Source organism: Hippocampus guttulatus, chromosome 6, assembly GCF_054856545.1.
Source record: "Hippocampus guttulatus isolate MCC_2025c chromosome 6, RoL_Hgut_1.0, whole genome shotgun sequence".
NCBI lineage: Eukaryota > Metazoa > Chordata > Actinopteri > Syngnathiformes > Syngnathidae > Hippocampus > Hippocampus guttulatus.
Window position 1 is genome coordinate 1,900,659 of NC_141266.1, and position 14,045 is coordinate 1,914,703.

General features: G+C 44.4%; 1 protein-coding gene across 4 annotated transcripts in view; it reads left to right on the top strand.

Annotated features, from left to right (window-relative positions):
- ddc (dopa decarboxylase) overlaps nucleotides 1–14,045 on the top strand; it is a 123,414-nt gene that overhangs the window by 55,037 nt on the left and 54,332 nt on the right. For all 4 annotated transcript variants that reach the window (XM_086114453.1, XM_086114451.1, XM_086114452.1 and 1 more), the window contains 4 exons: nucleotides 2,887–2,954; nucleotides 6,957–7,033; nucleotides 13,425–13,444; nucleotides 13,543–13,641. In XM_086114453.1, coding sequence (XP_085970579.1) covers nucleotides 2,887–2,954; nucleotides 6,957–7,033; nucleotides 13,425–13,444; nucleotides 13,543–13,641 — 264 coding nt within the window. The remainder of the gene's footprint in view (nucleotides 1–2,886; nucleotides 2,955–6,956; nucleotides 7,034–13,424; nucleotides 13,445–13,542; nucleotides 13,642–14,045) is intronic.

A 14,045-nucleotide genomic window follows, 5' to 3' on the forward strand; every position in this document is an offset into this window, starting at 1 on the left:
TGAAACAACACGAATCGATTCGGGCTCCTGTGAGTCTCAGATTTCATCAGGAAGCCCCGAGCAACTACAGTCACACGTTACATAGGCATAGTGTGTTAATTATATTAATTAGGGGCGGACAGTCCTTCCCCTTATGTAAAAATCGGAGACAAAGAAAGTCAAGCAAAGTTCGATTTTGGCATTTTGACAAAGTACAGACCATATCTGCTGGTCCACAAATCTTGAGATTAGGGTTCCTCTTCGAAGGCACTTGACAGCCTTCAGGGACTTTTACGAGGTGGAGGAGGCAAGAAAACCCTCGGGGGGCTGTTAATTAACCGAGTGAAAATAGGATCTAAACTTCACACTACATTCTTTGTTTTATGTACTTCAGCAGATGTTCAGGACAGAGACTAGTGTCAAAGTCGACCTGTCTATGATACAAAGTTTTAAGCTAAACATATAACATATATCGGTGATATCTTCAACTGCAAGCAGATGTAGATACAGCAACTGGTCTACTTTAATATAGATCACAAAATAAGTCAATCTGGACTGCAATTTTAGTTGAATACCCCTTGTAAAAAAAGGGTGCACAACCTTATTAGAGCTGAGGACTTCATAATGACTTCTGTTTAACATTTATGTCGTCTTGATTTGAGTCTTTGCAGTGGTCATTAACATGTAATACGGTGCAAATCTAGTTAAAGTAACTTTAACATTCCATAGTTTACATGTTCATCACATTAATGCTATTTATCATAATCCACCTTTTGCAGAACATTGTTTCACTCTACCAATTCGCGTACTTCTTGTACATGCTGCTGCTATTACCATAACTTCTTGTTGATGACACGGTTGTAAAATGAACTTGCTAAAAATATGTTTTCTTTCTGGCTGGTGTCGTGTTGAATATTTCTACAGTTGCTTTGTATTTGTTTGGCTGCGATCGTACTCCGGCAGTCATCTGAACTAGAAGTAAGTGCTTTGACCTGTTTTCCTGAATGCGGAAGCTGGTTGTGCATAACTCCTATTCATCCATTTATCCGAAATTGTAGCTGATGAAAATGCCAAGTGGCGACTAACCCTGGAAAACCACGAGCCACAGTGGTTGGTGAGCAAAAAAAGCTAATGTCAACAGTGACTCTACCATTTAAATGTGTGTGGAAACACTCGATCAAAATCAGGAAACACAGACGCATGCATCCCTGTGCAAATATTATTGTGGCATTAAATAACATAATCTTTACATCAATATGTGTGTGTGAAATATCACTCGCCACATGAAAGCAAACACTTGATTGCGTTCTGACTATATCCTGTTGCTTTGTTCCTGTTTGACGTTCCCTGACGTTAATGTCAAGTAGGAGGAGCATCAGAGAGTCAAACAATCGTCACTGTGTCTGCTTTTTACTGGCATCGAGGCTGCTGCATCTGCCCAAGCTGTGCAGATACGAAGCGATAAGGCTGGAGTGATTTCCTGGGGCGGAGTTCGACCTTTAAATATCACTCTTTATTAGACACACATGTTCAAACATTGGAAGGACTTGTTTTTATAAAGGAGCAGCGGACACAGACAAATACTGTATGTGAGCTGTTTAGTCATATTTTATGGAAGGTGTGCATATAGTGTGAGAGGTTAAAAAAAAGGAAAACGCCTTTTGTGGATGATAGATGGTTGGTTGCCAGGGGTGATGGACTCATAAGCATCAGGTGGCATGGCAACTGTCTGTCGCACATTGTTTCCATTTACTGCGGATCTTATTGCATTTGGTGAGGGAGGGGGAGGATATTACAAAAGATAGGCCAAAAAGATAGAGACAGATTCAAAAAAAAAAGTGTGTGTGTTACTTTGAATAAATTATCGCTGCAAATTTGAATAAAGCCTCGCTGCATAAGAAGTATTTACTGCCTTCACTGTTGGAGCAATTTAGTAAAGGTTGTCTGTATTCTGCTCATATTCAGTCATGCTGTATAACTTTCCCATGCCCGCAGTGTAGGTTGGCGTCCTTGTAACAATCATCACCTAGAATTGGAATACTCCCTGCTGAAGACGCACAAACTTTGGAATGGGCCAAGCTGAGAATCAGTTTAGGAGAAACGAAAGTTATGATATCACACTTTGCGCCCCGGTACCGCCCTTCTGATGGTATAAAAATGATGTGAGTCTTTTCCTGCTTCGCACTCGTGACACGCAGCCATTGTCTGTAATTCACGGGTGCCCGGAATATTCCGTTATTAAAAGCTTCGAAGGAACTGTTCATCGCCTCCAGCCTTTATTTGGATTACCAACATTCTCCTTGTCCGAAATTCAACAAACGCGCGAGGAAGAGGAGGCCGCTCTTCCCCCAACAACACGCGAAAATTAGGGTGGAGGCAACTATTCACTTCAGGAGATATCTTAAAATCGATTGCAAACTTTTAAGCTATTTTAATATTTAGTTGATTCTTGATGCTATCATCGAACCATACCTGTCAACATTTTCCCTGTATTTTATATGTTTTTTTAATCATTTCAAATCATGCAAAGGTATTACAACTTTTATATGGGGGGAAAAAAACAACAACAAAAGACCATTTTGGCTCAAATCCAGATCATCTCACCTGGTGGTAGCCAACGACAATGCCGTCGTCGATTGCTACTATTGTCACGGCAAACCAGCAAAAGTAAATCCCTAACCAGTAAAAAGTAAATCCTCAATCGTATTTTTTTTTCATCGCTGCGTACGGTCGGATTGATAAAGCATGATGTGCGCATCCGCGGTAAGCCGTTTTACGGGTTTTTGTTGCTTTGTAAGGGGAATCGTAATCATTTATAAGGACAGGTATTAGCCGAGGTTGACAGGTATGTTGAACGTTACCAGAAAGTCTGATGATGGTCGCTTCCTCTCTGTGTCTGTGTTTCAGTTTGCTGATTCTTTCAACTTGAACCCACACAAATGGCTGTTGGTCAACTTTGACTGCTCTGCCATGTGGTAAGGTGTCCTCATCATCATAAATTTAAAACAAATGTTCAAGAATGCAATATCTGGAGGGCGTGTGTTTGAAGGCTGACAGGCTGAATTAAAAAAAAAAGTGGAATGACTTGGTTGTCTGGAACAGTAGTAATACTCAATAGAAGTAGTCAGTCCTGAAAACCTGGACTCGCCCCCACTCACCCTTTTTTAAAATGCTTATATTTACATTTATTCATATACTTGTTGTCTTGTACTTTCTCCCTTTGATAATTTTGCTGCTGTAAATTGGGAATTTCTCCATTGTGAGACAAATAAAGGATTTCTTATCTTATTTTATCTCAGTATTACTGTGTGGTGTTATGTAGAAGTAGTAAATAGTAGTAGCCGTCATACTAAGTACTCGTACTTGGTTGTAGTCGTAGTAGTTGGTTGCTTAAATATAGTAGTAGTACTTAGTAGTCATAGTACTACTTCGCAGTAGTATTTAGTAGTAGTTGTAATTGTAGTAGTACTAGAAGTATTCAGAATCACTAGAAGCAGTATTTTGTAGTAGTCATAGTAGTAGTACCGTATTTTCACGACTATAAGGGGCCATTAAAAGTCTTAAATTTTTCCAAAATGGACAGGACGCCTTATAATGCGGAGCGCCTAGTGTATGAGCCGAGTGCCAAAGCATGACTGACAGCGCTTCTGGCCGACACGCTGTTTATATAGAGAAAAGGAGTATAGGGAATAGAGAAATATATAGAGAAAAGTGAGTGACGACAGGCATGCGGAAGTCCGCCAATGAGTGAAGGGTGGGTGTGTAAGAGGACACTAAAGGCACGTCCCTAGCAGGTACCAGTCGCCAATGAGTGAAGGGTGGGCGTGTAAGAGGACGCTAAAGGCACGCCCCTAGCAGGTACCAGTCGCCAATGAGTGAAGGGTGGGCGTGTAAGAGGACGCTAAAGGCACACCCCTAGCAGGTACCAGTCGCCAATGAGTGAAGGGTGGGCGTGTAAGAGGACGCTAAAGGCACGCCCCTAGCAGGTACCAGTCGCCAATGAGTGAAGGGTGAGCGTGTAAGAGGTGAAGAGAAAAACCTGAATACATTGTAAAATGGCTAAATAAAGTACAACCGAACTTAGTTTTGCTTCCGTTGCCTTTTTAAAAACGTGTTTTTAGCTTGCGTGCATGCATGCCGTATGTTTAAGCTGGCGTATGTTTTACCATGCCTGGCTGCGCCCAATAATACAGTGCGTTTTGTGTATGTGTCAAACATAGAAATAGCACCCAATACTGAGACTGCGCCCAACAATACGGTGCGCCGAATGGTCGTGAAAATACGGTACTTAGTGGAAATAGTAGTAGTAGTAGTAGTAGGAATTAGTATTTATTAGTAGTTGTAGCAGTACCGTAAAAGTAGAACTTAGTAGTAGTACTACTAATAATATTTTGTAGTAGTGCATTGTAGTAATATTACTTCGTAGTACTAGTGGCGAGAGTAGTAATTAATAGTCGTACAGTACTTGGTAGCAGTACTTAGTAGTAGTCGTAGTATTTAGTAGCTGTAGCAATGATACCTAATACTTAGTGGTAGGACTCATTTTAGTAGTTCTTAGTAGTAATTGGTAGCAGTATTATGAGTAGTTGTTGTTGTAGTAGCGGTAAAGTATTAACAGTAGTAGGAGTCCTTAATAATACACTCAATCCAGCCACTCACCCCACTTGGTTACACCTACATCGACAAGCCCCACCTCACTAGCCGAGGTGGTGGGGTGGCCTCAGTCCATAAAACAGAGTTTAAAATCAGCACTATATCCACCTCACCCACTGAGTCCTTTGAACATATCACCTTCAAATTCCCTGGTCCCTCCCACCTGGTCATTGCTGTCATTTACCGTCCCCCGAAGTTCAACCCATCATTTTTCTCAGACTTCTCCGATTTTGTCACACAGCTCTCACCTATCTCAACTTTCACTCTGCTCCTTGGAGACTTGAACTTCCATATCGACAACACCAACTGAAAACATGCCTCTGAATTTCTTGACCTTTTGGACTGCCTTAACTTCACTCAACATGTCAACTTCCCGACCCACACCCACGGCCACACTCTGGACTTGGTCTGTTCTACCAGTCTCACCATCGATAAACTCTCGAGCACCACCCTCCGATCACCTGGCTATCACTCTGGACCTCCACCTCCCTACCCCTCTTCCCAAGGAACAGAGCACCATATCATTCAGAAACCTCAGATCCATCTCCCTGACTGTTCTACTTCCGTCCTCAACAACCTGTCCATATTACCTCCTCCACTGTCCCATGACCCCACTGTTCTCACCAACTACTACAACAGCACTCTCCTCCTGTCTCAATCAACTCGCCCCCATCAAAACCAAATAGGTCTCCTTCACTCGCTCAGCCCCCTGGTAAACCCCCGAACTCCGCAAACTTAAAACCCGAAAACGCGAGCTCGAAAGACTCTGTAAAATATCTTGTTTAACTGTTCATCTCCTCGCCTACACCGATCACCTTCAATTATGCAAGACCGCACTCAACTCCAGCCATTCCGCCTACTACTCCAACCTTATCCACACCGACTCCAACAACCAAAAGGCTCTCTTCTCTACCGTCAACAAACTCCTCAAACCCAGCGACAATATTTCAACCTCTTTTACCGTTGACAAATGCAATTCATTCCTATCCTACTTTCAATCCAAAATCGACATCCTCTACAGTTCACTCAACCACCTCACCCGTCCCCCAACCCCTTCCCACCAGCATTCATCACTCCAACTACTCCACCTCTCTCCGAACTCACACCTATTTTCATAGCCGAACTCATCAACATCTCAACAATGAATTCCTCCAACTGCACACTGGATCCCATCACATCTTCCTTCGTCAAGCACTGCTTTTTCACTATCTCCCACCTCATCATGAACATTGTCAACTCCTCCCTCAACTTTGCCTATGTCCCTTCCTCACTCAAACTGGCTGCTGTAACCCTCATCATCAAAAAAAAAAAAAAAACAGACTCACCCCTGTCATCATGAGCAACATTCGACCCATCTCCAACCTCCCCTTTCTGTCCAAAGTCAAAGAACGTGCCGTCGCATCTCAAATTAAAACCTACTTAGACAATAACCAACTCTTCGAACAATTTCAATCTGGATTCCGCACACAACACAACACTGAAACAGCTCTCCACAAAATCACTCTCCTCTGACTCCGGCCTACTCTCCATCCTCATCCTTCTTGACCTTACGGCTGCCTTCGACAACATCAACCACTCCATCCTAATCTCTCACCGGCAATCCCTACATATCACCGACAAAGTCCTTACCTGGCTTCGCTCATATCTCACAGACAGGAAACAATTCATACACATCAACAACTGCTCTTCCGACAGTGCCCCACTGTCCCAAGGTGTTCCCCAGGGTCCTGTGCTTGGTCCTCTTCTTTTCATTTTCTACTTTCTACCCCTCGGCCAAATCATATGTCATCATGGTCTCCAGTTCCACTGCTACGCTGATGATGTCCAATTATACATCTCCATCAAATCATTTACCACAACAACCCACTCCACCCTGTTTAATTGTCTTTCAGATATCAAATCCTTGATGCAAACAAAATTTCTCATCTTAACTGCACAAAATCTCAACTGCTAATAATTGGTTCTCGGTCCCTCACCCAAACAGCCTCCAACTTTAACCTCACTATCGACAACTGCATCGACCGAGCCTTCTCTGTCGCCGGCCTCACCCCCTGGAACGCTCGACCACAACATATCCGTCACCATACTGACCTCCAATCCTTCAAATCATCTCTTAAAACTCACCTGTTCCGCAATGCTTTTAACACCTTTTAATTTCTTTTACCCATTTTTGATTTGTTTTGTTCATCTAAATGTGTTTTTTGTAAATCATGTATGCTTATCTCTAAGTGTACATTTTAATCCTGTGTTTTAAGCTCTTGTAAAGTGTCTTTGAGTATGATGAAAAGCGCTTTCAAGTAAATTATTATTATTATTACTAACAGGGTGAAGAAGAGGCAGGACATGATTGGAACCTTCAAAGTAGAACCACTCTACCTCAGACATGAACACCAGGAGTCAGGTAGGTTCATTTCACCTGAATTGGAGTATGTGCTAAATACAAAAATTGTCAAATTAGGTCAATTAGTCCACATCAGAAACCAACAATCCTTCTACGAGAAAAAAAAAAGGTGTTCAAATCAAATTCCTATACTGTACAACAGCACCCCCAACCCCCGGGCCGCGGACCGGTACCGGTCAGTGGGCCATTTGGTACAGGACTGCACAGAAAGCATGAAGGAGATGTCTGATATTGGTCCATATCAACGAAGCAAACCGAAACAGACATTGCAATGACACGCTGGACAAGGCTACCTAATATTTCGGAATGAATACATCCATGTATTTGCTGGCTGATACATCCATCCATTATCCAAAACGGTTATCCTTACGAAGATCACAGGTGTGCTGGAGCCTTTCCTATCTTCTCCGGGCAGTAGGAAGGGAACACTGAACTGGTTGCCAGCCAGTCACATGGCACACATTGACGAACAACCACTCGCACTCAAAATCAAATCCAGGCACAATATCGAGAGTTCGCACCATGCGTGTTTTTTGAACGTGGGAGAAAACTGGAGTGCCTAAAGAAAACAGAGGGACACACACAGGGAGGACATGAAAACTCACGGGAATATAGTACATTTATATAAACTGCTAAAAACAATTGATGGGCACACTTTTACAGCATAATGAAACTCCAAGTGTTCCCTTTATCACCTTTCTGTGATGCGCCACTACAGGTTACTCAACTCAACTTTATAGAGCACTTTCAAACAGCCATCGCTGCATGCGAAGTGCTGTACATGGAGCAACTAACATATATGCAACAATAAATCTGTAACAAAATGGTAGAAAGCACCAAACAGTAAAATTAAGATTAAATCTGAGTCATGCTGAGTCAAAGAGTAAAAGTGAGTTTTGAGGCGGGTTTTAAAGATCGGCAGCCCCCTCGGCTTGCCGAATGTTCAGTGGGAGGTCATTCCAGAGAGAGGGACCAGCAACGGAAAAGGCTCGATCCCCTCTGAGCCTCTGTTTAGTTCTTGGTACTTCTAATAATGTCTGGTCCACAGACCTGAGGCACTGGGCAGGTGTGTAGGGGCGGATGAGCTCAGAGAGGTTGCAACAAGGAGCGGCAGATTTTACATCAGCACGAGATAATCGAACCCTTGACCTCTGCACTGTGAGGCAGATGTGCTAACCAGTCGAACACCGAGCCACCCTACTTTTGTTGCTCTTTTTTTTTAATATATATTTTTTATTTTGTGAACGTGAAACTGACACTATGCTTAGGGCGCAGTGGTACACTAACACAAAAATCTATAATATTAACACATTGACACACTATTTGTTTTCGCCATTCCCCCCTCTAACCCCCCCGTGGACTACTGGTCGACCGCGATCGACTGGTTGGGCACTCCTGGCTTAGAGGATAGATGATTAAATAAACCTTAAAATAATCTTGAAATATGGAGGGGTGCACAATAAAATAAGTTGGGAGTTCTTATACCAATATAGAGGATAATACTTTGACCGAAACACACACACAATCCACGCTCGTTTGCTGTAAATGGAGAATATTTTTTCACTACAGATACTGAAACATACAAGACATTCAACAAGATCCTATTGTTAGGCAACCCGAAATGAATGAAGAAGAGGAAGAAGTGGGACGCCCAATAGATAAGTGTGAGAAGGTAGAAATGATGAGTCTTGTGACAAGGGTGGACTTCATGAAATGAACAACATTTCATTTTGCATTCATTACATTTCGTATGCACCAAAGTGAAGCCCTCGTGAATTGCAAAGTCAGCACTTACATTTGGTCAGTGGAGTCTCACATGATGAGCAGGTGAAAGGAACTTCGTTTTGCTTGCAGATGAAGGAAATAAAAATTAAAAGGAAAACAGACACAGCTGGAAGCAGGAAAGCAAACGCTTGGTTGGGTTCTCGTAGCTTGGATCCCATGCGGTCTCGGAGCTTCATCAGGACCACTTTCTGTGATTTCCTTGTCAAGGAGTAGAGAGCCGGCTTATTGCTTCAGCCAGCTTTTCAGGGATAACAAATTAACTTACTGGTAAATTGAAAGTGAACTACTTATTAAGAAGGATAGCGACACGAACAGGCAGTTACTCGAATAAAACACTAACCTTTACATTTGGCTGTCGGGTACGGGTTCCAGAAGAACTCCAAGCGATGGCCGTGTTGTAGTGGAGTAGAAAATGTATCGGCTCCTATCCTCGAAAGAGCTGACGATTTGACCAAACTGAGCAGAGATTTCAAATGTGGTGAATTAGAACAACTGTACAAATTACAGCAATGTGTTTAGGCCAGTGGTTCTTAACATTGTTCGAGGTGCCGAACCCTTGATTAGTGAATTTTTTATTTTTTTACAAATTCAAGACATTAAAAAAACACATCTATTAAAAACAGAAAAAAGTAAGTAAAATTACATAATTACAAGTATATATACAGTAAACCCTCGGTTTTCGTCCATAATCCGTTCCAGAAGGCTGTTCGGAAACCGAAACCACGCTCTTTTTAAAAAAAAAAAAAGTTTATTGAACACGTCTACTCACAATGGAAAGCGACACGAGGAAGCATCACTTCCTCGTCTACCCGAGGAAGCATCATTTCCTCATGTCAGGAAGGCGAGAGGAGTCAAGTGGTGCATTCAAGTGCGCTCAGTTTGTTCGAGAACCGAAATTTGTTCGTCATCCGAGGCATAAAAAACTCAAAATTTTTGGTTGAAAACCAAATTGGTCGAGAACCGAGACGTTCGAATACCGAGGTTTGACTGTATTTTATAAATTGTATGACATACTGTCACGACAGTCACACGGTGACTCCGGAGCGAACTATATTTACCGCAGTTTTTCTCTGGGTACTTTGGTTTCCTCGCACATTCCAAAAACATGCATGGCAGGCTGATTGAACACTCTAAATTGTCCCTAGGTGTAAGTGTGAGTGCGGATGGTTGTTTGTCTTTGTGTGCCCTACGATTGGCTGGCACTCAGGGTGTCTCCCGCCTACTGCCCGAAGACGCCTGGGATAGGCTCCAGCACCCTCCGCGACCCTTGTGAGGATAAGCGGATCGTAAAATGGATTCATGGATGGATAAGTAAATATTTATTAAGAGTATAAACGTTTTCATTTATTAAGCATAAGCATTCTTCATTGCAAGCATAATCAATATACCATTATTAATATGCAAATGTATGATAACTAAACCTAAAGTACATAATTATTCCTTCAATATAATACCGGTAAATGGAGCGTCAAAGCGTGAGAAGATGGTCATGATGACTGTAGTGACGGTGGCACAAACTTTGACAGCCTTCATTACATTTTTGTATGCACAAATGTCTGCTCAAAGTCTGCACTTAAATTAGGTCAGTAGAGTCTCACATCATAAGCAGATGGAAGGAAAATTCGCCTTGTTTGCAGATGCAGAAAATGAAAATAAAAAGGAAAAATGAGGCAGCTGGAATAAGGAAAGCAAAAGCTTGGCAGGGTCCTTGTGGCTCAGTTGACAAGCAGTTTCTGAGCTTTGTCAGGACCACAGGTGTTGGTTTTACTGACGTTTAGGCAAGGACCAGCAGCAACTTATTGCTTCATCTTGTGTCTCCCGACAGCCGGTGTCTTGTCCAGGGAAGACATTGAAAGTCTTTGTAAAATTATGAGATTTATTTTACCTTCCAAAAAAATATGGAAAAGCACCATTGACAGATATGTGATGAGACTCCACCGAGCAGTGGGCACCATTTTTCTCTTCTTGGGAGTGGTTCAAGTCAGACCGCGCGGAACAGTCACTACTTTGGACAACTACATTTACAGATAAACATAATGAAGTCTGGCACATGAGCAAGCAACTTTGCTTATCTGCAGACAACATGGTCAGCACTCACAATGGTACAAACAGTTATAACAGGGGTCGGCAATTCAAAACGTTGAAAGACCCATATAGTACCAAAAGAAATAAATAAAAAATAACAAATCTGTCTGGAGCCGCAAAATAAATAAATAAATAAAGGCCTTATAACGAAGGAAACACATGCTGTATGTACTGTACTTGATTTTCAATTGCAGTTAATGGACATTCCGGGTTCCTTTTTGACTGATGTGTGGGAGTGTGCATTTTGAATGTCCGACAGAACATCCATTTTAATCCAGATTCATCATGTCATGCACACATCTCCTCATGATTTTGTCATCAATGAGCCAGGTTTTGCTCATCACCATTACATCATAAAAAAATTGCCTCAATGAAATAGTCACGTTGACAAAAACAACACTAGTGTGTGTGTGGGGGGGTGTGTGGGAGGGGGTGGACTGGCATCACATTTTGTCTTATGTGAACAAAAAAACAGATATACCAAGCGCTATATTAGTATTGTTCATACGATGATACACAAGAAGAGTACATTTCATGAAGGTGTGCTCTATAAACACATATTAACGATTTTATTTAGGGTGTGATGGACCAGATCGTTATCCAGGATTCCGACAATCTTCATCCATCCATCCATCCATCTTCTACCGCTTATCTGGGGCCGGGTCGCGGGGGCAACAGCTTTAGCAGGGAAGCCCAGACTTCCCTCCGCCTAGCTACTTCTTCCAGCTCTCCCCGGGGGATCCCGAGACGTTCCCAGGCCAGCTGGGTGACATAGTCTCTCCAGCGTCTCCTGGGTCTTCCTCCCGGTGGGACATGCCCGGAACACCTCACCAGGGAGGCGCTCAGGAGGCATCCGAATCAGATGCCCAAGCCACCTCATCTGGCTCCTCTCGATGTGGAGGAGAAGCAGCTCGACTGTAGCCCCTCCCGGATGACCGAGCTTCTCACCTTATCTCTAAGGGAGAGCCCGGACACCCTGCGGAGAAAACTCATTTGGGCCGCTTGTATCCGGGATCTCGTTCTTTCGGTCACGACCCATAGCTCGTGACCATAGATGAGGGTTGGAACGTAGATCGACCGGTAAATTGAGAGCTTCGCCCTTTGGCTCAGCTCCTTCTTCACCACGAGAGACCGATATAACGTCCGCATCACATCAGACGCTGCACCGATCCGCCTGTCGATCTCTCGCTCCCTCCTGCCCTCACTCGTGAACATGACCCCAAGATACTTAAACTCCTCGACTTGGGGCAAGATCTCCTCCCCGACCCGGAGGGGGCACTCCACCCTTTTCCGACTGACCATGTTTTCAGATTTGGAGGTGCTGATTTTCATCCCAACCGCTTCACACTCGGCTGCGAAACGCTCCAGTGAGAGTTGGAGAGCCCTGTTTGAAGGAGCCAACAGCACCACATCATCTGCAAAAAGCAGGGATGCAATACTGAGGCCCCCAAAACGGACCCCCTCAACGCTCAACCCCCTCAGAATCGGCGACAAAGGGCAGCCTTGGCGGAGTCCTACCCCCACTGGAAACGATTCCGACTTATTGCCGGCAATGCGAACCAAACTCTGACATCGGTGGTACAGTGACCGAACAGCCCGTATCAGGGGGTTCGGTACCCCATACCCACGAAGCACCCCCCACAGAACTCCCCGAGGGACACGGTCAAACGCCTTCTCCAAGTCCACAAAACACACGTAGACTGGTTGGGCGAATTCCCACATACCCTCGAGGACCCTGCTAAGGGTGTAGAGCTGGTCCACTGTTCCACCGCCGGGACGAAAACCACACTGCTCCTCCTCAATCTGAGGCTGGACCTCCTGACAGACCCTCCTCTCCAGCACCCCTGAATAGACCTTACCAGGGAGGCTGAGGAGTGTGATCCCTCTGTAGTTGGAACACACCCTCTCTCCCACACAACTCTCCCTGTTGACCACGCGATGTTGCAGAGGCATGTCAACCAGGACAGCCCCACAACATCCAGAGCCTTGAGGAACTCCGGGCGGATCTCATCCACCCCCGGGGCCTTGCCACCGAGGAGCTTTTTAACCACATCGGTGACTTCAACCACAGAGATAGGAGAGCCCACCTCAGAGTCCCCAGGCTCTGCTTCCTCCAAGGAAGGCGTGTTGGTGGAGTTGAGGAGGTCTTCGAGGTACTCTGCCCACCGGTTCACAACGTCCCGAGTCGAAGTCAGCAGCGCCCCATCCCCACTGTACACAGTGTTAGTGGTGCACTGCTTCCCCCTCCTGAGACGTCGGATGGTGGACCAGAATTTCCTCGAAGCCGTCCGGAAGTCGGCTTCCATGGCCTCACTGAACTCTTCCCACGCTCGGGTTTTTGCCTCGGCGACCACCGAAGCTGCGTTCCGCTTGGCCAGTCGATACCCGTGAGCTGCCTCTGGGGTCCCACAGGCCATAAAGGCTCGATAGGACTCCTATCCGACAATCTTGTTCAACTGAATTTCAAGAATGGGGGGAAAATCTTTGTGCAATAAATAACTCATGTATTTTTCATCAACAGGGCTAGTGACCGATTATAGGGTAAGAATTGTTTTTTTCTTTATCTTGAAAAGAAATGGTCATTAAAAAGTAAATGGACAAACATGCTTTGCCATTTGATGCTGTTTTCTTTGTTTCAGCATTGGCAGATTCCCCTGGGCAGACGTTTCCGCTCCCTCAAAATGTGGTTTGTCTTTCGCATGTATGGCCTCCAAGGATTACAGGCTCATATACGCAAGGTATTCCACTAAACCCAATTAGATGTGTCATCATGATCTAGTCCAGGGGTGGCCAACCACCGGCTCTTTGGCTGGTTCAATGCGGCTCCCGGACTTTCACACGACTCGCGTCGAAAACGCCTCGGCAGTGGTGCTGCCATTCAAATGAAGGCGCTAAAGACACAGACGTACTACGTCAGCCTATCATCAATCCCGTTACTTGATTGACATAGAAGGCAAGCAATCAGATGACTGAATCACCGCTCAAGCGCAAACAACGGCGCGAAGCTAGTCAGCGAATTCCGTCTGATTTTAAGGCAGGGGGGCCCAATACGTTGATCGCAATCGACCGGAAGCCAGCGTACCGCCAGGGGTGGGAGGAGGAAATGGGTGGGAAAAAAAGATTTGTGTGTTTGCGTTTTTAG